The sequence below is a fragment of the Protopterus annectens genome, chromosome 12.part0 (assembly GCF_019279795.1).
Source record: "Protopterus annectens isolate FY-2018-M chromosome 12.part0, PAN1.0, whole genome shotgun sequence".
In the NCBI taxonomy this organism is placed as follows: Eukaryota; Metazoa; Chordata; order Ceratodontiformes; family Protopteridae; genus Protopterus; species Protopterus annectens.
In genome coordinates this window covers 1571313066-1571340458 of record NC_056746.1, presented here as the reverse complement: position 1 = coordinate 1571340458, position 27393 = coordinate 1571313066, and the positions used below count along the sequence as shown (strand labels likewise).

Here is a 27393-nt window from a genome sequence, read left to right as displayed (position 1 = left end):
TAATAGGGTTCTAGTGGACTTACTAAGCCTTGGAGCAGAGTGAAGTTTAGCTCTAATTGTTCTTATGGGGGCTGTTAGTTCAAGGACCTTAGTGAGAGTAGTATTAAAATAGTCCACTGCTTGGTCCAAGTCAAGGGTGCGTAGTGGTTCCCAGTTACATTTTTTTAATGTAGTGTTGAGATCTAGAGGGTTAACATTGCAATAATTTCTGACTTGTCTATAGACTGTAGGTTTGGGTATGTTAATACGTTTATATAGGAGGAAAGTTGGGAGGTGGTCACTAAGGCTGTCTGGTAGACAACCTATTTGGTAGTTTTGTCTGGATAGTTTTCTAATGTCCAATCTAGTATAGATTCCTTTTGGGACTTCTTATCTAATCTAGTAGGTTCTTGAATAAGTTGAGAGAATCCATATAGGTTGATGTAGTTAGTGGGGTTTTTAGAATTGCAGGCTAGCCAATCAGTGTTTAGGTCAAATAGTAGAATAGTCTCTTGTGGGAGGTTATCTTTTACCCATTGAAAAATTTCCTCAATTATTGGAGAGTTATTACCTGGAGGGATATATGCACAAAGAATATTGATACTCTTTTTTCTTGTTTAGTTGTAGCATAGAGCCTATGATCTCAGCAGTATTAAATTTAGGTAGAGGAGTTAGTAGGGGTTGTATAGTAAATGTATTTTTATAGGCAATTGCAATGCCCCCTCCCTTCTTTCCCATTCTGTCTAGTCTTAGGATATTATATCCTGGAGGGAGAATTTCCTTGTTTTGTGTGCTGGGTTTTAGCCAGGTCTCTGTTACTGGTTAGAATGTCAGGGGAGTAGTGGGTTATGAATGCGTGCAAGTGAGGGAGTTTGTTTGATATACTGCGAGAGGCAAGGTTGATGATGAGTAGGTTTGCTGTGTGTTTGGGGGTATAATGTTGCTTGGCCCTGGATTTGGGTGAACATCTCCAGAGGTAAGGAGGTGTTTCTTTAATAATAGATGAAGTCTGATTGTTTGTAAAATATCTATGTGTAGTTTGCATAATATTTTTCTAGTGTGAGATAGTGGAAAGTACTTGTGTGTAAGTACTGTTGTGTTGGTATTAAATAAAGAGGGGTATATAGGGAAGCTTATGTGGGTTTTTGTAGGTGTGAAGGTATGTGTTGTATGGTAGGTGGTGTGGGATAGTGGTGTGTATGTGTGTGAAGATGTGGTGTAGGTTAGGGCTGTGAGTGTTAGTAGGAGAGATGTAAGGAAGGAGAGCATGGTTAGTGTCATATTGTATTTGGATGAAAGCAGTGTTAATTGGATGAGACTTAATCAGGGGTGGGATTTGGGAAGATTGCAGATTGGCTGTAGGGAGTGGTCAGGTGATATGGGGTTAGAATAACTCTAGAAGTATTGGGGGTGGGTGAGAACTGGGGGCAGGGTAGGGGAGTGGAGTGAGCCGAGTGAAGCGAGGTGAACGGAGCGGGGCCCAAGCAGACCCCGAGGCTGTAGAGCCAATCTATAAGGGTTTTCCAGTTACTGTCAAAGGTAAGGTATTACAAAAGGACAGATAGGTTGATTACCTAAACCTTGGCCTTTTATTTTGTACAGTACCCTTTGCCTTATTTACAAGAGTACTTGGGAAAATACCTTATATGTTTCTACCAGTGCTGTGGACCCTCCGAGCAGTTTTCTACAAAGTTAATCTGCAGACTGTACCAGCATTAAGAATAGGAGAGTTAATAACCTTGTTTCCTTGCAGGTAACACACACACTAAACAGTTTTAGTGTATGATATTAGGTCATTTGCAGTTTGTAGTCCCCTAGCATGGCGAGCCTTTCTGTGTGGGGGGGGGGAGGGGGGCAGGCTGCTAGGGTGGACAAGAGAGTTTAGAGTTCCTAGGAAAGAGAAGGAGGTATGGGAATGATTAGGGCAAGGAAAAGCACATTTGTTTTACATTACCTCAACAGTTAATGCAGTTTATAACAGCTACATGCACTTTCCAATAATTAATGCACTTTAAACCAGCTAAATAGCACTTATAGTAGCTACATAAACAGTCCGTTTGTGCTTTACAGTAATTAGATTTTAAAGCAGCTGGATTCGACAGTACCTGAGCGTGTAACAGTACATGCCTTTTGAAAGAGTTAATGCACTTTAAAGTAGTTAAAAAGCACTTTTAAAATAGCTAGATATAACAGTGCGTTTGCTTTTACAGTAGGTATACTTTAAAGCATCTAGTTTCAACAGTCCCTCAGCGTGTAACAGTTCGTTCACATTTAGAACAGTAAATGTACTGTATACCAGCTAGAAGTTCTATACCTGCACTTTAAAACAGTTAAAAAGCAGCTTAAAATAGCTAGATATAACAGTCCATTTGCTTTTACAGTAGGTATACTTTGAATCATTTAGTTTCAATAGTCCCTTAGCTAAAAACACTATAACTGCACTTTAAAACAGTTAAAAAGCATCTTAAAATAGCTAGATATAACAGTCCGTTTGTTTTTACAATAGATATACTTTAAATCATCTAGTTTCAATAGTTTCTTAGCGTGTAAGATTTCACTCACATTTAGAACAGTAAATGCACTTTATATCGGCTAAATGCACCTTATAATGGCTACATTACAGTCCATTTGTGCTTTACTGTCGGTTCACTTTGGAGCAATTACGTCCAACAGACCCTTAGCACCTAACAGTGCATCCCTTGTTTTTTTTTTTTTTTTGTTTGTTTGTTTTAAAATAGCTACATACTAGTGCTAAAACAACAGATGTATTAGGCACTTAATCCTATTTTAGTATGCTACACAACAGCATATATGCTAGGCTTGTGGGTTTGTTAGCCTCCTACTGAGCAGCCTAACCAAACAAACACATGTACCTCACCTAGTTTAAGACACAATTTAAAATACACGCTGCTATGTTGATAGCTTTACTTTCTGTGCAGGCAAGCAACAATATTACATTCCTAGCAGGCGATAAAATTGTTTATTGCTTTAATTAATTCAACAGTACCAGATATCACATTTGAAATAAAATCTTAGCAGGGTGACCTTACCACAGGAGATGTTGTCCACGAGCACTATTGGTATATTTAAAAATGGTGCCAGATGCTGAGAATTTAATACCTCACTTCACTCTTGTGGTTGCTAGGGAAACAGCAGTCTGTTTGGGGACACTACAGTAACGTAGTCCCCAAGCAGACCCCGAAGCTGCAGAGCCAATCTATAAGAGCCAATCTATAAGATCTGAATATTTATGGTAGGAAACAGTTCAGTGACTGGGATCCATGTCTGAAAAATGCATCTGAATCTGATCCAAGGGTTGGATCTGTAACCCAGTAGTGAGGGGGAGTGAAAATGGACAAGACAGATGCTAAGTTATGGTAAATACATAACTTCCGATTTCCTTATCCCTACTTACCAGTAAGTAAGTACTCTATTCTGTTCCCTTTATGTTGGCCAACTATGATCGTTCAATGAACTACTGACATTTGATGGTCTATGTACAATGAACAGGCAGTTGGTGAACATTCTGTTCGAGTGATAAACATAGACCCGGCAATTACCACAAGCTTCCTCACTATCTCAGTCTACTCACATGAAACTGGGGGATTTTGATACACCCCAATCTATGACATCTTAAATTATCTGCCTAGATTTTGATACATTTTAGAAGTTACTAAAGGAGGCAATAAATCCTGCTATTAGAAGACCTTATATTGATTTTTTAGTCGGCGCCTACCAAATAACCATGGCCCAACCTGAGACTGTTCCACTGGTTCTCAAATATTTGTGTGAGTAACTTCCTCTGGCCTTTGTACTGCTTTTTTAAGGTACAACTTGCAACCACTTCAGTTTGACTGCCTAAAGATCCTTCTCTTTCCTCACTGCTTCTGTAGTAAACAGATTCTTATAGGAGTGTTTCACAAGAGATCACTTTGCAAACAGGTGACTCCTTACTGGGATTTTAACTTCCAGCTAGAAAAGTTAATCACATTTCCATGTAAACCTGCACATTAGGCATATTTAAGATTCATTACATAGAAAATATTCTTTATTTTCTCTGACATCTGAAAGATCAGTATCTGAGTTACAAATCTGTCTTGGAGAGTAAACCCTTTCTTGTCTAGATTTGTGATAGGGTATGGAAGTACAGATAACTCACTTGCTCACACCCTAAGTTATTTCAGAGTTTCTATGAATCACACCATCAGTCTCCCAGTGTTATAACCTAACCCTCAGAACTATAGCAACTCAGGTACTATCTTGACAGAACCAAGACCTTTAGAAAATTGTATCGGCTTTTATTTTTATGTTGGCACTAAGCAACTCGCCACCGTAAAACTCCACTGCCAGTCATGAGCAGACAGATGATCCACTGTGGCGACCCCTGACCGGGAAAAGCCGAAAGAAGAAGAAGAAGACTAAGAAAGAACAACCTGTGTCAAGCAGCCAATTTCCACTTGGTTGTATCCCAGTTTTTGCCCTTTGTTATACCCACTATGATAAACAATTTTCAGGCAGTATAAAGGCATACTGTCCATGGGACTTGTCTTCTTTGATAGCATATTAAAAAAGGATGGACTCTAGAAACTTTTAGAGACAACTGGGTGGTACTCTGTAGATACCTAAACAAGTAATTACATATTGTATTCTTTCTTTAGATCCAGGACTGCCTTTGTTAAGGACATTCGCCAAGGGCTCCTGGATCCATATCTTTCCTCCTCTGTGATTGCATAAGCTATGGTATTCTACCCATACGCTACTGTGGAGATGACTGTAGATGTTCAAATTCCTCACTGCTGCAGTAGCTGCACCCATCCACCATTCTCCTGTAGTTCAAAAATAGTGAATAATGTAGGACCACAACTAGCAATGGAATATTAGTAGACTTAAAACATCAAGAATTGTTGAAGCATATATGTATGATTTAGGTAGGTGGAAAAAAAGGTGCAGAATGTGGTAAGCAGTTATAACATGGGACTAGCTGCCATGCATGGTTGATTTGATGGACTGGAGACCAAAAGGTATTTTCCCAATAGCATCAGCTCATCTTCATGTATTAAAAACAGAATTTGTGTAAATGACAGTGAATGTGTTATTTTGGTACACTTTATGCAGCATTACATCACCCTGGTTACTTTTAACTTCTTTGTGATATTAGTGTTTAGAATGCTTTATATTGCTAAGTGCGTGCTTTTAAATATATAAGTTACTAATAAACAGTTTAAAATATATTCTCGTTTACCATTTGTGCCATACAGGTAGCTCAAGAATGTCTGTACAACAGAGAAAAGAGGATGGCAATAGACCTTGTACACGATGATGTAGAAAAACAATTGCTAAAGGTATGTCTTATTTCATTCTTCTTTCAGCCATGCTTAACATCTGCATTTACAAATGGATACCTTTATACTACAAAAGCTGTGCACTTTCAGGCATGTTTTCATAAACTCGCAATGCTTTGTGTTGTCAAACAAAAAGAAAGAAGTTATATCTTTCTCTGTACACTTGATTTATGTTCCCACTTGCAGGGATAATACATATTTAAACTATGGCCATGATTTATATATTAGTTCATCAATGCAGATATTGTCACATAAGGAAACTACATATCAGTGCTAAATAGATAATGAATGATAAACTAGGGATATATAGTACCTATCTGCAGATAGCAGTACTTTGCAGAGTTAGGAATGTACAAACAAGGACAAAGTAGTGGTCTCACATCACAGTGCACAAGACTTGCACGATCATAAATGAGAAACATAGCTAGTACTCTTTGAAATGTTGCATGTATTGGCAGGTTGCTTCACCATGCAGCTAAGGAAGGAGATTAGAGGAGATGCAGAAAAGCTATGAATGGGTGCTCGACAAACTGGACATATTACTGGTTTATTAACTTATTCAAGCCTATAGCACCTTTTTTGTATCTTTCCAATAGCTCCTTATGGTGTCCAGAAGTTTTTGGGTCTGCCTTCATTTACTAAGAGACTTACAAGCTAATAACAGAAACTATTAGAAAGTGCAAGGACTTATTAACAAAATGACACTAAGATTATTAATTTAGGATGTATACTGCAGTGGACAAATTAATCACTGTTCATCACTTCTTATTCATATTTTCATATATATATATTTATATTTTCATAATTGAGAGCCCTACATGTTATTTAGGGGTATGGTGTGGTATACCATTGTGAGAGACAGAAAAATTCATTGTCAATGGCTTTTTATATCACACTATAACCGATAAATTGCTAGTTGTTTGTTAGTAATTATGAAAATAAACAATATTTTCATGTATGCTTAATACTTAAAAAAAAAAAAAAAAAAAGTGACTTACAATCTGTTACATGACATCAGGTGAAACCTTAGATGTTGTGAAAGAAAACTGTCTTTCAAATTTGCACAGTATGTTGCACATCTAGAGAAATATTCAGTATTATTTATACTGCTAATTATACAATTAAAAATATGATCAGATATTGTAATTTTCATTTGTTCGTCAACCACAGGAATTTGGATTTGACCCTTGGATGTGACTTGGCCACTTTCTAAAGATTCTAGGATCCGAATATCGAGTTCTTCCCTTTCCTATGATGCCTCTGACCACAACAACAACATCTCAGATCTCATTTGTCGCTCATCAAGACATTCGGGATTGTGACTTCTCGAGCTCCTTTCGGGTTGTGAGTGCTTACTTTTCTACTTCAATCAGTATATTCTTCTCCTTTAATATTCTATTTAACCTTTTATATATGTATTTTCTCTCCTTATCAGTATTCCGCTAACTATTTCGGTAATTAGTTGTCAAATACTATCATTGGTAGTTTCTTTTCTCCCTTATGTCTGCAGGTATATTTCTGAACTATCATTGTTGGTAGTTTTTCCTTACTTTACTGAAAATAAATAAATAAATAATTGCATTTTACCTATTTTCCTTTTTTCCGGTATGGCAGATAAATCAACTGAATTAAAAAAAATGTACTTCCTGTGGGCATAAGATCTCCAATTCTGATGCTCACAGGGAGTGCATTTATTGCTTATACCCAGCACATCTGCACATCTGAATTTCCCCTGTGCTGTTTGCAAAGCATTCAGTGCTAGAGCTATAAGCGATCGGAGGTGCAAACTAAGGTCTCCTCCCCTCTTCAGCTTCCTCCTCAGGTACTTCTTCAGGGGCTCAAACCTCCTCTCAAAAATCTAAGGTGCTCAGGGAGCACCATAAGTGCTCCCTGCTCAGACTCCTTCACAGACATCTACTTCAGAATCACCAAAAAAGGTTCCAAAATTGTCGGATCCGCAGCCTTCAGATCCAACACAGTCTACAGCTCCATCTCCTCAGATCTTTGTTCCCAGGTTCTCCCCAGAACCAGTGTCCATGAGACTGAGGTCTGTCTTCTTACAGGGCACTCCCAAGAAGTCTTATAAACCACCCTCCAGACCCTCTTCTGTTAGGTCATCTCATAGTCTTTCTGAAGCGGAGGTGGATAGGATGATGAGGAAATTCTTCCAGACACTGATCCAGATGGGGGGTTTGCCAGCTCTGTCCCACACTGGATCTGTGAGCCTCCAGCCTGCTTTTCTTCCTGTTGTTACTCCTTCTCTGATCTGACCATCTGTTTTGTAGCCCATGGATCCAAAGGCCCCAGGAGTCAATATATTAGATCTGACTATTCTTCCTACTTCGACCTCCAACTACCTCCTTGACCCAGCACGATGGAGTCTTCACATCCTACACCTCAGGAACAGCCAGTCCAGAAGAGCTCCCAAACAGTTCCACCTATGGAGCTTCCTATCTTTTCTGATACCTCTACACAACATCCCACAGAGGAGGTTCCTCTTAAAAGCACATGCAAAAGGCAGCAGCCAGATTCCCTGCAGGAATCCCTCACAGAAGACACCTATTTTGATGAGGAGGAAGGGTCCCCTAGATCTCCACCTGAAGATGTCTTGTTTGGAGGGGTCTACTTCAAATTGAGTCTATATCACATAATTGAAGTTTTAAAAGTTCGAATCACTAAAGGTCGAACTTTAATGATCAAACCTTTAAAACTTCAAATATGAAAAAAAATTGTGAAACAAATCAAGAAAAAAAAGGTGTAAGCAGGGGGGCAAGCCCTCCTCACCCCCTGCTACGTAAATATACCAACTCTGAGATCGCACTTGAGTTCACTACAGTGCGGAAACAGAAGATTTCTGTTTCCTACACTGTAGCATGATCTTGGAGTTGGTATATTTAAAAATCGGGGGATGTGGGGGCGCAGGGGGGCTTGCCCCCCTGCTTACTCCTTTTTTTTTTTCTTGTTTTGTTTCAAAAAAATTTTTTTTGTGATATTTAAAGTTTTAACAGTTCGATCATTAAGGTTCGAACTTTAGTGATTTGAACTTTTAAAACTTCAATAATGTGATATAGACCCTTCAAATTAATGAAATTTCACTTACTCACATTTTTAAATGATTGAGATGATAACACCGAACTTGCATTTAAGCGAACACTCACAACACCAATATTTTCACGAGGGAAAGGAGACAGTCGGCCAACATGGACAAGAAACCAAACCAAAGCATATCATGGGGGGCTTTCCCCCCACACCCCCAACCCCCTAACTAATATATCATCTCCAAGATCACACTTTAGTGGGGAAAAGGGCAAACTCCCAAATGCTGGCTGACTGCCTCCTTTCCCTGGTGAAAATATTGGTGCTGTGAGTGGTCATTTACATGCAAGTTTGGTGTTATCGTCTCCATCATTTAAAATTCAGGTAAGTGAAATTGCATTTATTTAAAGTAGACCCCATTTGGAGACATCCTACAGATCCTTTGCCAGAAAGGTTGTTGCTGTGCCCAAAATCCTTCCCAGGAGGAATCAGTGTTTTGGATACCTTCGGGTCTGGCCCACCGACATATTGGCTTATGCCCCCTGTAGATGAGTTTATAGAGCTTGACTCCAGCAGGCCATGGAAGGAACCGGACTCTGTGGAACCTATTCTGAAATGATGAGATTAGATACTCAGTGTCCTGTCAGACAGCAGTGGACAAAAGGTATTCTGGTAGATGCCATAGTTGTTGCAGCAGCCATGAAGAAGGAGATAGGGGAAACAGAGCTCCACTGTCCATCCCACTAACATGGAGTCTAGGGCTTTGGACATATTTGGGAAGTGGGTCTATATGTTAGTGACTCTCACATTGTGATCACTGAATTACCTGGCACACTTCAACAGATTACAGAGGAATTTAATAAAGGAACTCTCTAATTCTGCCCCAGAATCTGTGTCTGCAGAGGAACAGAAAAGCTTTTCATTGAGAATGGCCACCTACAGTCCATCTTGAATGCGTCCATGAGGTTAATCTCGCATGCTGCAGAGACTACTTCAAGGGGGGCTGGTTCAGGCATAGCCATAAAGAAACATGCCTGGATGGGGTTCCTTTAAGAATGACAAAAATGCATTTTGTCGAATGCATTTTCATTGATCCCCCTAAACAGCGAATAGACAAAACAGCGAAGCGGCTGTTCAGCAAATTCTTTCCCTGGGAAAGAAGTTGCTTGGCCACTTCATTACTTTGCCATGTTCTGCACTGTAGTGTGGTCTCAGAGATTCCCTTATCCGGTATGGCTTCCGAACGTAAATGTGCAACAGTTACTGACCTTGGGGTTAGGGTGCAGGTTAAGGTAAGTGCATATATTTTAAACTGATGAAGTCCAGTGGATGGGACGAAAACGCGTGTAATTCTAGAAAAGCATTAATGTTAGTGTGTTTTTCGGTTTTTGTGGCAATAAAGCTGTTTTTATTACTTTGGAGGTCTTCATTCCTGGGACTGCACTCCTTGCTTTGTTCGTAGTGGTTTGGTGGAGAGCTGACCACCTTTTGTATTTTATATATTTTAAACTGTTTACTTTTTTTTGCATTAGACATACGGTTGAGTTAAGTGTATATGTGTTTTTGGCTGTTTACTTTTTTGGGGGGGGGTAGAATTAGGGTTAAGGTAAGTGTGTTTGGAACTGTTTACTGTTTTTTTTTTTTTTTTTTTTTTTTTTTGGTTGGTTGGAACAGTGATTTCTTTCCCTAGGAAAGAAATCGCCGTTCTGAGATGTCGACATTTTCAGCTTTCACTGAAATAGGGTCGATTAAACATCGTTCGCTGTTTTAAGTGTTCGATGTTGTAATATAGACCCGGCTGGATTTGGTTATATGACTTTGCGAAACCTTTCAAGGCATCATTCATCACTGCTGCCTTTGATGGATCATCATTGTTTGGCTCAACAGTGAAAGATACTCTCTGAACAGGATGGGAAGACCTTGCTCTACCATTGGAGTTCGCTTTTCTACCCCACAGTGACCTTTTCCTTAGTATCAGCATGGTGGTAAGAAAATGTGGTTCAAGAAGTCTCAGGGTCCTTTTCAGGAGTCACACAGCGAGTTTTCCCCAAGAGACAAAGGGAGGACACTGCCTGTGTGGCAGAGGATGTCTGCAGAATCAAGGATCTCAAGATTCTTTCTTGGACGGTCCTTCCAGTGCTCCTGAAAGGTTACCTGACTGTCCCTCTCTAGAGACAGTCATGGGGCCTGTCTTTGCTCTTAGATACCTGGCTAGCCATCACATATAACTTTTGGGTGTAAAGGATCATATCCAGAGGGCACTTCATTCCCTTTTTACAATTTCCAGTGAAACCAAAGAAAAATTCCCCGATGTTCCACCCAATCAGAGGGATCTAGCAGCTCAAGAAATTGCAAAGTTGCTGGACAAAAGAGTCATCTAGGAGGTCACACCAGACTAAACAGGATCTGGAATTTACTCAAGGTTCTTTTTAGTGCAAAAAAAACAGGGGACCTGAGGCCAGTTCTGAACCAATTTGTAAAGAACTCCATATTCCAGATGGTCATAGTCCAGTTCATTCTACCTCTTCTTCAGAAGGATGACTGAATGTGCTCAATTGATCTTCAAGATGTGTACTATCACATCAGAATGAACAGGCACTCATGAAAATATCTCTGCTTCCAGCTGGGAGCCAGCCATTACCAGTTCAGAGCCCTGTCATTTGGTTTCACCACAGCCCACAGGGTGTTCACCAAATGTATGGCAGTAGTAGCAGCTCACCTGAGACTAGGGGGCTTCAGAGTATTTCCCTATTTAGGTGACTAGCTCCTGACTCCACCAATCAGGCATCTAATTATAAAATCCAGAGATTACCTACTCCACCTAGCACCTGCACTGGGAATCACCATCAACATTCAAAAAATCTCATGTGCAACCTGTCCAAATGATAGATTTCATAGGGGCTCACTTGGACACAGTCAACTGTCTAGCTTTTCTGCATCAGAACAGAATTCTTACATTGAAAAAACACATCAGCCAGGTCCTTTGCATTCCAATGCACCTGGCAAGACTGATCCTCAAAGCATTAGGTTCAGTGTCTGCCACTATAAGTTTGATTCCTACAGCTCAATTACACATGAGAATTCTTCAATGAGCACCAGTGGTGCAATGGTCCTTTCATCACTATCCATTCAGCCATCCCATAAAATTGTCACAAGTGTGCAGAAATTCTCTTCTTTGGTGGATTCATTCCAAAGAAATCGAGCAAGGGCGTCTGCTTATTCTTCTTCTCCCTAGAGCCACATTGACTATAAACACCTCCCAGTTGGGGGGGGCATTTCTTGGGATGGATGGTTCAAGACACGTGGTCGATACAAAATACCAATCTATATCAACATCATAGAGATGAGAGCAGTGCTTCTAGTGTTTTAGGCCTTTCAGAGCTTTCTCCCTGCAGGGACTATTGCAGTACAAACAGACAACATGTCAGTAGTCTAGTACATCAACTAATGGGGTGAACCAGATTTTATACCCTTTGTCTAGAAGCAGTGAGGGTTTGCCAGTGGACAATGTTTTCCAACTGCTTCCTAGTAGCAATGATCATACTGGGGAAGTCCAACATTCTAGCAAGACAGGCTCAGCAGGACCATCCTCATGCTTCACAAGTGGTCTCTCAAACAATCAGTGGCAGACATGATCTCCCACAGGTGGGGTTAACCCTGCTGTGACCTATTTGCATTCCTCTCCAACAACAAATGCAGCAGGTTCTTTGCCCTGATACCTCCTCATGGACAGTCACTGAAAGATGCTCTAGTTCATGTTTGGCCCTACGGTCTCCTTTATGCTTATCCTTCCTTACCTCTCATCCCCAAATTTCTTCAGAAAGCACTATGGTTGAAGAGCAGAGTGATCCTCATTGCTCCCTTTTGGCCTTCACAGGTATGGTTTCCCTTTCTTTGGTCTCACTTAATACGTCCTCCTTGAACACATCCATTGGAACAGATTCACCTAGATCTTGCAGGTCTCAAACTGACTGCATGGTTTCTTTAATTCCAATGATGGAGAGACATTCCAGGATCTCCTATCCAGGTCGAAAAAATTTGGTATCTTCCCATAAAGCTTCCACTAGAAAAATCTACTAGAGTAACTGGAGAAGATTCACTGTTTGAGCACACCAGAAACAATTAGATCTCTTCACTGCTCCAATCCCAGCAGTACTGGACTTCCTTGCTTCAATTTTCCAGGATGGAGCAAGTTTCTCCACTGTTAAAGTTCAATTGAAAGCCATCTCCAATTAACATATTGAGAATAATGCTTCCTATTTGTATCCTCTAAACTGTGTAAAGCTTTTCTTAGGGGTACCTTCTTACTTAGACCTCCAATAAAGGACCCCATTCCACCTTGGAATCTCACCATGGTTTTACAAGCCTTAGCACACTCCCCTTTTGAACCATTAGCTAAGATAGATCTGAAATTTCTTTCTTGGAAAACTGTGTCTTTGGTAGCTATAACCTCTGAAAGACGAGTATCAGAACTTCAAGCCCTATCTTCCAAACAACAGTATATTATTTTTCACAGATAGAGTTATCTTACTCACAAATCCTTTTTTGCCAAAAGTTGCGTCTGAAAATAATATGTCAGGTCATCAATTTACCAGTTTTCTTTTCTAAATGTGAAAATAAAGGAGAATATACCCTTCAGCTGCATGATGTACATAGACAATTGAGGTTTTACCTGAGCATAACAAAAGCATTCAGAAAGTCTTACGAACTATTTGTTTCCCTTTCTAAAATAAAAATGGGCAGGCCAGTTTAGTTTCAAAGACTACCCTGGCCAAATGGATAACAGATTGTATTTCTTATGTCTACTCTTTGTAAGGTATTGCATTACCTAGACAATTGAAGGCACATTCAACCAAGTCAAGGTCTGCTTCAGCAGCTTTTTGGTCAAGAGCTTCTATTGATAATATTTATGCAGTTGCCTCTTGGTCTAATACTCATACCTTTGTTGCGCATTACAAATTAGATATAATTTCTTGGAAAAGAGCTGCCTTTGGTTCCGCAGTGCTCCAGAACATCCTTCTATGAGGGCACCCAAGGTTACTGTAGCTGGGCACTCTGTCCAATTAGTTAAGGAACTAATGAAAATGACAATATTAGATAAAGAAGTTATATACTCACTATAACATTCCATCTGTGTTGTCCATTTTCATTCTTCCACAGCTCCAACCTCTTCCCCCTGCCCTTTTTCTTTTGGAGAGACCTACCAGAAGTGTTGTTAGGAACCATAGTTCCTGTTTGAGCACCTGATCTTTCAGCTATCACTTTTCTGTCATAGCATTATTATTGTATTTTAGAGAATGAGCAAACTGTATATCAGCAACCTGATTGGAGAACGAACATTCTCAAGCAGAGTATTAATGTACAAGTAATGCCTGCTGAAAAACAAGTCCGCCACTTCATGGCAGCATATCAAGCTGCCATGAAGCTTGGACTGAAATAAAAAAATTAAACGTTTCCATTATTTTACGCTCACTAAGCAGTGCTTCTCTTGTTTAGAGAGTGTAAAGTATATTTAAAAAAAGAAAATTAAAAAAAAAGTGTGTGTGTGCGCGCACGTGCATGCATGTGAGCAAAACCAATATCAATCGAGCTATTCGCTAAGCAGTGCTTCTGCTGTTTAGCAAATGTAAAATATATTAAAAAAAAAAGAAAATAAAAATCAAAAATGTGTCTGTGTGTTTATGTCTGTGTGTGCTTGCGTATGCATGCATGTGAGTGAAACCAAGATCAATCAAGCTGTTATTTTACACTCGCTAAGCAGCGCTTTTGCTGTTTAATGAGTGTAAAAACTAAGTATAACAGAAAAATGTCTGTGGGTGTATATGTTTCTGTGTATGTATGTTTATGTGTTTGTTTCGGTCTGTGTGTATGAATGCGTGCTTGTGTGCATGAAAGCAAGGTGTGTGTGAATGAAAGAGAGAAAAAGAGTGAAGAGTGAGAGCAATCGAGCAATAGCAGCATTGTGGAGGTTTACATGCATCTCACCTGTTAGATCAAATTAACTGGATAAAACCTAAAATAAAGGGGAAACAAAGGCTCAAAACAGCAACGTATTCCTCTTTAAAAAAAATCACAAAGTTCCTTCAATAATAGGACTTGTGTTAGCATGAATCTTTCTGAAGTGCAAGTGTGTGTGTGTGTGTGTGTGTGTGTGTGTGTGTGTGTGTGTGTGTGTGTGTGTGTGTGTGTGAGAGACAATGAAATGATGGACCACTGGCAGCAGCAGATAAGAGCTTTGCCTACTACTAGACCTTTTAGCTCAAGAAATCTCAGTAAAGCCTGAAATAAAGGGAAAACAAAGGCTCAAAAATAGAAATAGATTTTAAAGGTCATGCTTATAAAAATTACAAAGTTAAATAACAGGGTTTGTGTTAACATGAATTTCTGAAGGAAATAAAATCTGAAAGTCAAATGTATGTCATTATTTAGTGACTTCAGTCCCTAATGACTGACAAGAAACCACACATTTTAGCAGTAAGGGACCAAAAAATAAAGCAAATATCTAAATATTTTAAAACTGATATATTTTGTATGTAAAATGTTTCCTGAACACCATTTACATCTACTACAGCAACTTTGAAACATCAGAACACCCCTGGGCGGGTGTTAATTACATATTAACACACACCCTGTCATGTTTTATTGCTTGCATATATATATAATGTATATGATAGCAGCAAAATCGATCTGAGATGTTGTAGTGGTCAAGGACATTATGGGTAAGGGAGGAGCTCGAGATTCAGATCCTAGAATCTTTAGAAAGTGGCTGAGCTGGATCCGAGGGTCAGATCCAAACCCTTTTGGTTGAGGAAGAATGAAAATAGACAACACAGATAGAACGTTATGGTGAGTACATAACTTCTTTTTTTAGTATTTCTGTAAATATCTCAATAAGTATGCACCCATAGAGGAATTTTTTGTTGTCATTTAGAAGCTTATATCTGGTTAACAAAAATGTTCTAACATCATATGTCTAGGTTATACAGTTTGTGAAAGTTTAGCAAAACTATTATTTTGGGTTTGTGTACATTAAAATATATTGTAGTATTTATGGAAAGACTTTGAATGGACTGACTATTATTACTACAAAGCATACTTCTTATTGATAGCATTGCAATTTCAACAGTTTAAAGGAGAACCACACCCACAGACTCAAAAACCATGTTTATTTCATCATGGTTTGGTGTTTCCTACATTTTAACACCACTCTGGGACTATTTACAGTTTTTTTTAATATTGTATACTTACTTCCTGAGTCTTACCACATGGGGTTTACCACCTTGAAGTGATCTTGATTGTTTAGTTTGTTTCTAGGTATCCCACAATGCAGTGCTTGTCTGTAAAAAATGACATCACGCAGGCCTCTTTTTTCCTAAAGTTCCTGTCACTGCATTGATTTTACATGCATACCCTCTGTCTTTCACTCAGTTAGTTTTAAGTAACATTTCATGCCATTCAATGACTACTTAAAACACAAACAGTACAAATGCCACAGAACAGACTTTCAAAGTGCTTTTTACTGCTGCTGCTTTTTAGAATGGCTAAATGTCAGTTTTTTGTGAAGCCTGAATTGTACTACTTCAACTCATCTCCCATACCGCTTCATACCTAACTTCCCTAGCTGTCAAAGTGCTAAGGGTAATTTGAGCTGTTACCTTCTGTGATTGACAGCTCACAGCAAGAGACTTGACTCATGCACTCTTTCCTTGTTCTAGCCTTTACTTTCTGTATGGGCAGAAGGACCAGGGGAGCTATAACATCGCAGCATGGGTGGGATTTTAGGATGTTCATGGTGATGACAGTTTAGGGAGTGAATTGGCCAGAAAACTATTTGTATTCATTGATCTTGATGACATCAATGAATTAGAGACTACAGAAAGCTTTTTCAGGGTGGGATAAAAGTTTTTTGAAAGTGAAACCACCACAGTAAGGTAAGGTTCTGTTCTAGTGGAGAGAAACAGTCGATGTAAAATATTTTAAATGCTGTACTGTTGTTTATTCATAGCAGGGACTATAAATAGGGAGAAAAGGGACAGAGAAGTTGAACATTTAATAATAGAATAACGTTGTTGTCCTTTGAATAGCTTTTATTGTTCACAAAATATTTACTTTTTTATCTTATCCTTTTTGAGTTTATTTTTTAGAGAATGCTTTGGAATGCAAGATGTGTGCAGGCTGCTAGAGGTGTGACATTTTACATCATTTAGGTGTTAATGAAAAAAGGGTGGAAAGGGGAGTACAGGAAGTCAGTAAAGAGGTATAGCATGTAGAGAAGCCCACAGAAGGAACACTATAAGGTAAAGCAGGACAGGAAGAACGTAGGGTGTTTTTTTGAGCAGGGAGGCATCAATTTCATGTGTAAAGAAAGGAAAAGGGAGAATGAAAGAACAATGTGGGAGAAATGGAGGAAGAGAGCAGAAGGACAAAGACAAACAGAGGCAGATGTGAACTCACAAGAGAAGGCAATACTGGAGATTCAATAAAATACAATAAATGTGTAAACAATTAACTGAGAGAGACAATAAACATGGTCAGCCTGCCAGCTGCTGACTAGTACAGGCAAACTTTACTGGTTCCCACTAGGTGGTGGTAATTGGTCTTGGTAACTGATATCAGTGGCCTTACCTACCCATGGAGATCTAATGCCATTGATCACCTTGTCAGACAAATCTGCTGCCTGCTGTAGGAGGGGTTACTGTATGGTTACCCAAAGGATCATTACTCAGTCAACTGCTGCCTTCATTGCATACTCAAGCTCCAATTCAGCAATGGGTAGCTCCTGGCATGTGTCAGAACCCTCCCCAGATAAGACAGTGCCACCTTGCTATTCAGCTTCTGCAGATGCATGCAGCTGGAATGGACCATGATGACCCACAAGTAACAGAAGACAAAGAAACATGATGTTATTTAATGTGTATCAGGAACTGTTACAGCAGGTATAAGCCAGGATAAGATACAGGATGCCGCTAATCCCTCTGTGCCTGTAGTGCCTGCTACCTAATGTGGCATCTGGTAGTATTCTCTCCATGCTTTGCCTAAGCTGAAAGATAATAGTTATTTGCAATTAATTCATTATCGCATGCAGATGTGACTGAAATATGGATGAAATGCAAAACTGCAGCTAAACATAAGTGTGCAAGCAAGCAGAAGCCTGCAATGAGTCCCACAACCCAACACAGGACCTCTGCAGAATGTGAATTTCCAAAGAAGCACTAAGAAGTCAGGTTCCAAGCTATTATGTGCATTGAAACAGCCATAGGTACACTAACATACTTATGTCAAATGAAGCTGAAGCATGAAGTGATGCCCACAACATTTCAGAGGTCAAAGCCTTGTGCCCTGTCCCATAAGACAACACAGTGCTACAACACAACAGTTGTCACCTACAGCACACATAACATACAACCATCCAAATCTGTCAACCTGGAATACCATAGGATCTGTTACATTAAATAAGAACAAGAAATGAAAATACCTGTTATAAACAGGTAAAAATTTTATTATGAGCTGTACTGTGCATAGCAGACATGGTATTTAGTTACTGTACCATTTTAGACACACTTATATAATCTTTGCTTCCCATGTGCAGAGATCTTCAGGCAGATGATGACAGAGGTAATCAGAGTAGTGCCTGCACTGCTTCTCTGTAAAAAAAAAGATGCTGGTCACCCTGGATAGTATGTCTGCACAGTCGTACCAGGAACCCACCCACTGTTGTTGTAAGGGATATATTAGCAGTATCCCACACATTTGAATATCTTCCTGTTGAATACTTCTTATAACAGTAGGGTATTTAGGTTAAGAGTATGGTTCAGTCATGTCTATAACTTCCACCTAGCAATGTGTCATGGCATCATCCACTCTCACTGCCAGCCCCTGATTTGTGAGTTGCTCTTGTCCTCAACAAACATGTATACACAGCTGTAATCTGGGCATAACCTGCAACTATATATGCCAGGCTGAAGATTACTCATGTTTTATCTGCAAATGGTCAGCTGTGTTCAGTGGACTACCCTGATAAATAAATTAAATAAATAAAAATAAATAGCTGTCAGAAGACAATGGAGTTCAGGGACAATGCTGTGATTAGTCTTGTACACTCACTGGTAGGACACATGGTTTTCATGGTCGTCTTCATTTAAATGCAAGGCAGTGCCACTATTGTTTATGTATTTATTTTATATTTATTTACCAGTAAAGTCCGACTAGGATGGAGCCTATTTTCAGTGGAGGCCCGGGAAGAAACCCTCCAGATGCATGTCTTCGGATTGTAAGAGGAAACCGGAGTACCCGGAGGAAACCAACACAAACACAGGGACAACATGCAGACTCCGCACAGAAAGTACCCCAGCTGAGAATAGAACCGGAGAACCTCTTGCTGTGAGGCGACAATGTTAACTGCTGCGCCATTTATTGTTGTCCTTTACCATAGTGTTTCTTAAGGCTGGAGACAAATCTGTATCTTTGGTAGCTGCATGGGCAGACCATTGGAAGCACCACAGTCTGTACCTACCATGCATAGGGTATAACTATAACAAATCATCATCAGAGCTGGTCCTGTTGTTGTGCCACTCACGGTGTGCAGTTCATGTGCAGCCCTCATTCAGTTTCATCAGTTTGCCATAGCCATGCCTAGACATACACTGCCTTGATGTGCCAGGGCCATGCTGCATACTCCCATAGTGTCTCTATCACAACTGTATTTTGCATTTGTCCCACTCCATGGCCCCATAGTAGCAACCAACCCACTCAACTGAGGTAGTCATGTTTGACACTAATACCTCTCTTGGGTGGATGGGGTTGTCATATTCATGCACATAGTCTCTTACACATTCACACCCACACACACAGAACAGCCATATTCACATATTCACATTTTCACAGACACACACACACACACACACACACACACACACACACACACACACACACACACACACACACACACCATGCAGCACTGGGATATACAAAGTAATTCTAGCTTCATATAGAAAGGTAAAAATCGATTGGCACTACTTCCTGCTTCTTATACCAGGGAATTTGCACCATGTGTAAATATGAGCAAATCACATAGAATATAATGATACTGTAGTATGAAACTCTTCTGTTAGGCAACTACTCATACTGCTTTATCCTGAAGTGCAAAACAGATGAATAGCAGAAGTACATTGGAATCTAAGCAGTTATGCTATTAGTCTGTTTTGTAGTCTACAAAAGTATCTCTCTCATTTGCTTCTCAGTCAAGACAATGAGATAGAGGAGGTACTGCAGGCAATCTAAGCCATAAAGAGAAGGATTTCTGAATGTGGTTCAGATTACAAACCAAATAGTCTTTTTTTTTTAATTTGTATAACAGAAGACTACCCCAGTTGAGCTAAGCTTTGGGAGCCAGACTAAAAGTACCAATGAGACACATAGCCCAGGGATCAGGCTTGGACCACTGCCATAGCTAGTACTGTAAGACCTGCACATACTTTGGTATCCACAGGTACAGAAAATCCATACATTCTGCCAGGTCTAGTCTGTAGGCCATATATGTCAATCACTACCATAAGATGTCTCTTTGAAGGCGGTCTCATAGCTGCTGGTCTGATAGCTTGTGGGAAGTAATCATCTGATGGTACCACTTTTGATGGCACTTATGGCCACATCATGCAGCTAGAAAACCACTGGTTGAGATAATGAGATACTGTTGCATAAAATTCACCATTCCTGCTGCTGCTAATATTTCTGCCACTGCAATGCTAGAACATTTGGCTTGCTTTCTCCCTTTATATTCAAGATGCAACCTCTTTGGTGACTATGGCTGATGACTATAAATTGCAGCCTGCTTTCCCCCATACTCATTTGCATGCCATTATGCACTCATTAGTCTGTGCTACTTTTCTACATTTCATCATAAAGTTATTTGCATAACCTTTTACTGGCCATTTTAGACTATTGTCCCATAGTGGTAAATGGCTATGTAAATTACAACCTAGCTTCTCATTGTGGATTTTGGAGCAAGTCCACACTACAGACTTTTCTAACTACATTATGTATATCCACCTGTGTTATAATGGTGGCACTGTAGACCTAGTCTGGTACTGAGTGCTTGTTAAAGTTATCCTTTCCAGCTTTCATTTAATCCTTATTGAGCTGACATATATATCAGAAGCCAAATCAATTAAACACTTTACTTATACCAGAATAGATCTCCGGTGGTGGTGCTGCGCTAGCGTTGTCGCGTCAGTATGACGTTTTCTTGTTCGATTCTCAGCTAAAGCGTCTTCTGTGTTGAGACATGTGTGAATGGGCATACCTTCATTGAAGGTTGTGCGTCAGAGCAGGCAACTCGGTACATAAAAATCTACTGCCAATCATTAGCGGACCGGAGTTCCGCTGCAGCGACCCCTAACCGGGAAAAGCCAAAAGCTACAAAAACAACAACAACAACAACTTATACCAGAATAGAACTGAATATATTTAACTGTTACACTCAAGAAAAAAAGCAATACTGAAAAAAATACATCTTAGCCTTTGCGTGATGCTAACAAAAATAAGTAGATGGTTAAGAAGAATTATAGAAGGCTCTGGTCAAAGGAGGGCAATGCTATGATTCTGGAAAATTTGAACAGAGACAAATTCTCCAATATATAGATATCCATTTTCTCCAACCTTATTTTATCCTTCCTCTTCTTAAGTCTGTCGGTCCTATCTTTGTCTTTGTCACTGGTCTTTTCCATTTTTTTTCTTTGGGTTTGTCCCCTTTCAAGAATCCTTTAGGACCAGCTTATTTTGGTAGTCCAAGAGGTTCCTGGAACCAAAGTTTTTCATATCACATGATCGGAGAGTCAAGATGCCCAGTGCCAAGATATGCAACACAAAGATCATGCTGGCCTTGATGTGGTGTCTTATGTCTACATTGTCTACACTTGCAGAAACCAGAGGCCTTGCCCGTATCCATTTATCCATTTATCAATCACAATATTTACCAAACAAGTATAGAGGCAACACTAAAACACTCTTATCTAATCCTATGAAGATAGTTTGAAAAGTTTGAAAAAAGGAGTTAGAATTGAAAAAAAGTTTTTTTTTTTTTGCATATTTGAAGAGGAGAGTAATGAGGTAGGAATAGAATGAAAAAAAGTCCTGAGGTAAACGTTTTAGAAAGGAAGTCAGAAACTGAAAAAAAACTGTTGTTTGAAACTATGAAAGTACTTGAAAGTATTTGAAAGGATAAGGCACTTACCTGCTCAAAATGACTGCAATCTCAGAGAAGTGCATTTTGGGAGAGTTGAGGATCTCAAGCTAGTCAGAGTTCTTACTGTTGCCATGCAGGAAGGTGCCTTCAGTAACCTGTCCATCCATTCCAGTGTATGGACAGAGACCAACTAAAGCTATAATTCTGATAATAACATACTTTATAATCCAATGTTGTATATTTTTGTCATATTCAACTATGGGTTGTTGTATCCGATCTTGGCATCAACTCTGAAGCTCTTTGGTTTTAGGGCTCTGAATCCTCCCATACCCACAATTCCCTGAACTCCACTTAATTACCTCAGACCTTGTTTGCCGACTGAAGTGTTTGGTCATGTCATCAAGGGCTCCTGCTTATATATCCTTTTGGTGTTACTGTGGCAGTTTTTGTCTTTTGTCCTAGTCCTCCCCTTACTGAGAGAATATTTTCTCTCCAGTTTGTAATTTTTGTAGCATGTTAGTGTCTTTGGACAGTTTAGATATAGATAGTGTGCTATTAGCATTAGAGTTTGCTAAGTGTTAAGTTATGATATATTAGGTTTATATAGTGTGCTGTATTCCTTACTGCTGATAATATTAGCTATTTGCCATTATTAAAGTTATAGATTTAGTATAATCATATAGTCATAGTTGTTCAGCCATAGTTATTGTTTTAGGAACTTTTACGTCTTGTGTTTGTTTTCTGCAGTAATGGCAGACAGTCATGGTTTTAAAAAAGTACAGAGTGTGGCAGAGGCTCCCACCTTAGGACCCACACTCTTTGTGTGTTTATCTAGACACTGCCCACCTTGACACTCATAGTCCCAGAGCTGAAGCATCAGTACTATGGCTCCATGGGATGGGGAAACATGGTTGTTGTCTAAGCTGCCTCTTCTCCTCAGTGCTTCTGCACTTGATAGCTCTACTATTAGGTTAGCCTTGGGATTGATGCCTCTTGAGTCTGAGGTTTCCTTCCTATGTGAGGAAAGGAGGGATCTGACAGAGCTGATATCACTATCGGCCTTCCAGATTTTTGAGCAGTTCTCTCAATGCCAAGGGAAAATGTGCATCCGTGCAGTATAGTTCTATCAGAAGCCTGACTTGAATCAGCATCTATCTCCCGTCCACTTGTTGAACAGGAAAAGTTGGTTTCACAGCCTTCCTGGAATACCCACTACATAAGCTCCTAGTCTGGTTCAGAACCTTCTGATCCTCCTCTGGAACTGGTTCATAGGAAACAGATGTGTGAGCAGAAGGGCTTAGACTCTTCCCCAGAGTCTGTCACTGAAAACGCAGACTTGGATGAGGTGAAAGCTCCCTTAGATCCCCCCTGATGCCATCAGCTTTGGTGAGATCCTTGAACTGATGAAGCAGAGAGGGGATGTTGCACAGATAGCAGTTCTGGCTCTTCTTCATCTTGGGTGGTATCATGTCTTGATCCACTCCTTGACTTGATGGCTCAATGGGCATGGAAGGACTCTGGCATAGTGGAACCCATCCATAAGAAGCCTGACAGGATTCTGGCAGCATCAACAGACTGGAATCAATAGAGCAAAGGTCCAGCAGTGGATGCCATATAAGTAGCGGCAGTCACAAAGAAGGAATTATATGAAAAAGTTTCCTCGGTCTGAACTATATGAATAAAGTTCCTTGGTCCATCACACTAATAGAGAGCCTATGGCTATAGACCAGTTTGAGAAATGGGCTTACACTTCAGCGACCTTTAACATTAGAGAACTGAATTATTTCGCCCATGGCACCTGATTTCAAAGAGACCAAGGAGATCACCAAGTCTCTCTCTTTCGAGTAGCCTGCCTGCAGATGTTCATAAGGCAGTGACTCCCAGCTTTCTGACTGCTTTCCAGTGTGGCGGTGGCACAGTGAGAGCAATAGGCACTGGCATTACCATTCATCAGCATGCCTGGATGCACTATGTGATTTTTCGGAAAGCTGTAAGATGTCTTTATTAATGCCCCGCTTTGATGGATCCACCCTATTTGGACATATAGTGAAAGAAACACTAAATTGGAGTCAACAGGATGGTAAGACTCTCTTTGCAGTGGGAGTCTCCTTCTCCATTCTCCAGTTATCCTACTTTAGGAATCAGCTGGTTGGGAAGAAGATGTGGTTCAGAAAAAACATTGAGTTCTTACCAGTACACTCCTGGCAATAGACCTCCTTGTGGCAGAGGAGGAGGCAACAATAACAGATGTCATCCTAGAGACAGAAGCAGACAGCATAATCAGGGCTTTCAAGGGTCCTTAACTGTGAAGCCCTTTCAGCACCCCTGAAGGGTTGCCCAACTGCTGCTGTCTGGAGACAGTCGAGAGTGTTTGTCTCTGCACCCAGAAGCCTAACGAAACATAACCACACTTGGTTGCCAAACATTATTTCCAGAGGCTTTTCCATATAATTTTCCTTTATTCCATGAAGAGGTTCCCGATATTGTACCCAGCAGAGATCTCCAAGCTGCTAGGAAAAAAAAGAGTCATCCAACCGGTCCCCGAACACAAGTTAGATGCCAGTCTACTCAAGGTTCTTTTTAGTACCCATTCTGGACCTGAGCCATTCAAAACAGTATGTCAGGCAAAACACTGTGGATAGTCACACTCCAGTCCATTTTACTTCTGCTGAGGAAGGACGATTGAATGTGCTCCATTGATCTCAAGGACACTTACTACCATGTGAAACTGGAGAAACATTCAAGTAGATTTCTCTATTTTTGATTGGGAGCCAATCATTATCAATACAGAGGCCTGCCATTTGGTCTCACCACAATGCCCCAGGGTGTTCATCAAGAACATCATCACTTGACAGGGATCCAGATTTTCCCATACATCAACAATTGGCTCCTGACCACTACTTCCAGCAACCTGTTATTAGACCATCAAGACCTTCGGACCTTCTGTCCCAGCTGATGTGGGACATAGGGATCATGGTCAGTCTATCTAAAAGTCATCTCACACCTTCTCAACAGATAGAATTTATTGGATACCACCTGGACACAAGTTTGTAGATCACCCAACCTCCAACAGCAGGCTGTTATCCCTGCACAACACTACCACACAAGTTCTCCATCACCCCTGCCTACCAGCAAGGCTAATTCTCTCTCTATTGGGTCTCATAGCGTCCACAATTCTCATGGTTCCATTAGCCAGATTTTACATGAGAGTGCTTCAGTGGACTGTAAGTATAATGGTCCCAAATATATCATCCATTTCATGCAAAAATTAGTCTTACACAAATTTGCAGGCAACACATATCCTAGTGGATAATGTCTCATTCAGTGGTAAAAGAGTGTCCGTTCCTTAGTGACAACTTTTGTGATGATGATGACAACTGATGCAGCCATTCTAGGGTGCAGGGCATCTGAAAGGGAAGACAGTCCAGGGCACTTGGTCACATACAGAGGTCAACCTTCACATCAGTATTCTGGAGATGAGGGCATTTCAGGCCTTTCAGGACATCCTCCCCAGGGGGTGGTATTTGTACAGACAGACAATATGCTGATAGTTTGGCACATCATCAAACAGGGAGGAACATGCTCTTACTCCATGTGTCAAGAATCCATCAGAGTCTGGCATTGGGCAATGTCTTCTCAAGGCTTTCTAATAGGAATGCACATCCCAGGGTCATCCAATGTACTGGTCGACAAGTTGAACACATCTATTTTGATGCCTCAGAAGTGGTCCCTTAATCCAAAAGTGGCAACTTTGATTTTCAGTCACTTGGGCCAACCTAGCTGAGACTTCTTCATCTACCAAAACAATAACAGCAGCTGTTACTTTGCCCTGATTGCTGTGCAGAGACAGTCACAGAGGGATGGACAAGTTCAGAATTGATCCTAAGCTCTCCTCTATGCCTTTCCTCCATTCTCTTTGATAAACAAGTTTGTGCAGAAAGCAAGAATGTGCAAGACTGAGGTGATCCTCATTGCCCCTTTCTGGCCAGTAAAAACATGGTTTCCCTTCCTGTGGCTTCTACTAGTACAGCCTCCATGGATGCTGGATCCTTATCCAGGTCTACTAACACACTCATCTGGACTGCCACCTCAGGATCAGAAAGCAATGAAGTTAACCGCTTAGTTTCTCCAGTGCAAACCTTAGCCAGAGATGCCAGGCTTCCCTCTTCAGTCATTCAGATCATACCAGCATCCCAAAAATGGGCCACTACAAAAACATACCATAACACATGGAAGAGATTCTGTATTTGGGCTATGTCAAAGGGTTTAGATCTCTTTTCTGCCCCCATTCCTTCCATTTTAGAATTGCTGTCAGAACTTTTTCTCAGGGGTTCCAGTTGTTCAACTATCAAAGTGCAAATGGCAGCTATCTCAAGTTTCCATATAAGTCAGAATGACAAATCTGTAGTCTCCTTGAGAATCTCAAAAGCCTTCCTGAAGGAACCTTTTTTCTACAGATGCCTATCAGAGACGCCATACCTTCAAGGGATTTTAACATCATGAAACAAGCATTGATGCAGCCACTATTTGAGCTGGCAGCATCAGTGGATATGAAATTCCTCTCTTGGAAAACAATCTTCCTGGTGGCAGTTACTTCAGCCACTTCCGAGATGCAAGCACTTTCCTGCAAGCCTCCCTATTTGGTCTTCCACAGAGACAAGAGTGTCTTTAAGGAATAATGCATCTTTCCTTCCTAAGGTGGCATCCAAAACTAATTTAAATCATTCAATAAACCTACTAATCTTTTTACCAAGATTTTTAAACAAGAGTGAATACATGATCTGATATTGTCATTTTCATTCATTCCTCAAAGTATAGGTCTCGGATCTGACCCCGGATCAAATTGGTTATTTTTTCTTAGATTCTTGGATTTGACTTTGGAGCTCCTAGCCTTACCCAAATGCCCCTTACAGCTACATTACCACAAATCTCATTTGCTGCTCCCAACAATTTGGTTGAGATTGCATTCTCTCGAGCTCTGGGCTGCTTATTGATAGGTTTTGTGAGTAAAAAAATAGAATTTATCTCCTTTTTATTTTAGTGCTATTACTCCTTTAGATAACCTTTCCTGTCTTCACTCTTTCCAGTAGTTTTTCTATTCCTTTTTCTCTACCTTTTAAAGGTATTTCTTTTTACCATAGTTGGTATTGGCCTTTCTTTAGCTTAATTTGTAAGGTAATCTTTGCTGTGATGTTGTCAATTTTTGTTCATTCCTCAACATGTGAGTTCAGATCCAACCCTCAGATCTGACTCGGCTGCTTTTTGCAGCTTGTAGCCTACTGCAATCTCTTCAGCTCCTCCCTTACCCATAATGCTGTAGTCCCCCTCCATAACTCTGATCTCTTTTGCCACCTTTGCATATGGATGTGGTTGCTATTAACTCTCAAGTGTTGTAGAGAATTGCAAAGTTTTTCTATTTTTAATACCTTAATATTTTTTCTTATATCTGTTATTACCATTTAGTATTCTCCCTTATCCCTATGCATTTCTCTAGAGAATATGAATACCATTGTTGGTAGTAAACTTTCCTTTCTGTCCATTTTTACTGTTTCTGGTAATCTTCCCTAGCATTGTTGGTAGTTTTTTTTTACTTTCTTTCATATTTTTACTTTAAAAAAATACACATTTCTATACATACTTTACTGTGAATATGGCTGAAAAACCTTCTGGATTCAAAAAAGTGCAAGGAGTGTGGGCACAAGATTCCCTTGTCTGATGGTCACGACTCTTGTGTATATTTTCTGGGCCATGCCCATTTGGAAGTCCCTTGTGAGATTTGTAAGTCATTTAATCCTAGGGTTTAAGTGGATAGGAAAAACAAGTTGATTTTAAAGGGACTTCTTCCGACTAGTT

The 27393-nt window shown here is 40.1% G+C and overlaps 1 protein-coding gene across 1 annotated transcript in view; it reads left to right on the top strand.

Annotated features, from left to right (window-relative positions):
- Nucleotides 1–27393, top strand: part of TEKT3 (tektin 3) — a 988003-nt gene that overhangs the window by 406761 nt on the left and 553849 nt on the right. Inside the window, exon 3 of the mRNA XM_044090523.1 lies at nucleotides 5238–5321. Coding sequence (XP_043946458.1) covers nucleotides 5238–5321 — 84 coding nt within the window. The remainder of the gene's footprint in view (nucleotides 1–5237; nucleotides 5322–27393) is intronic.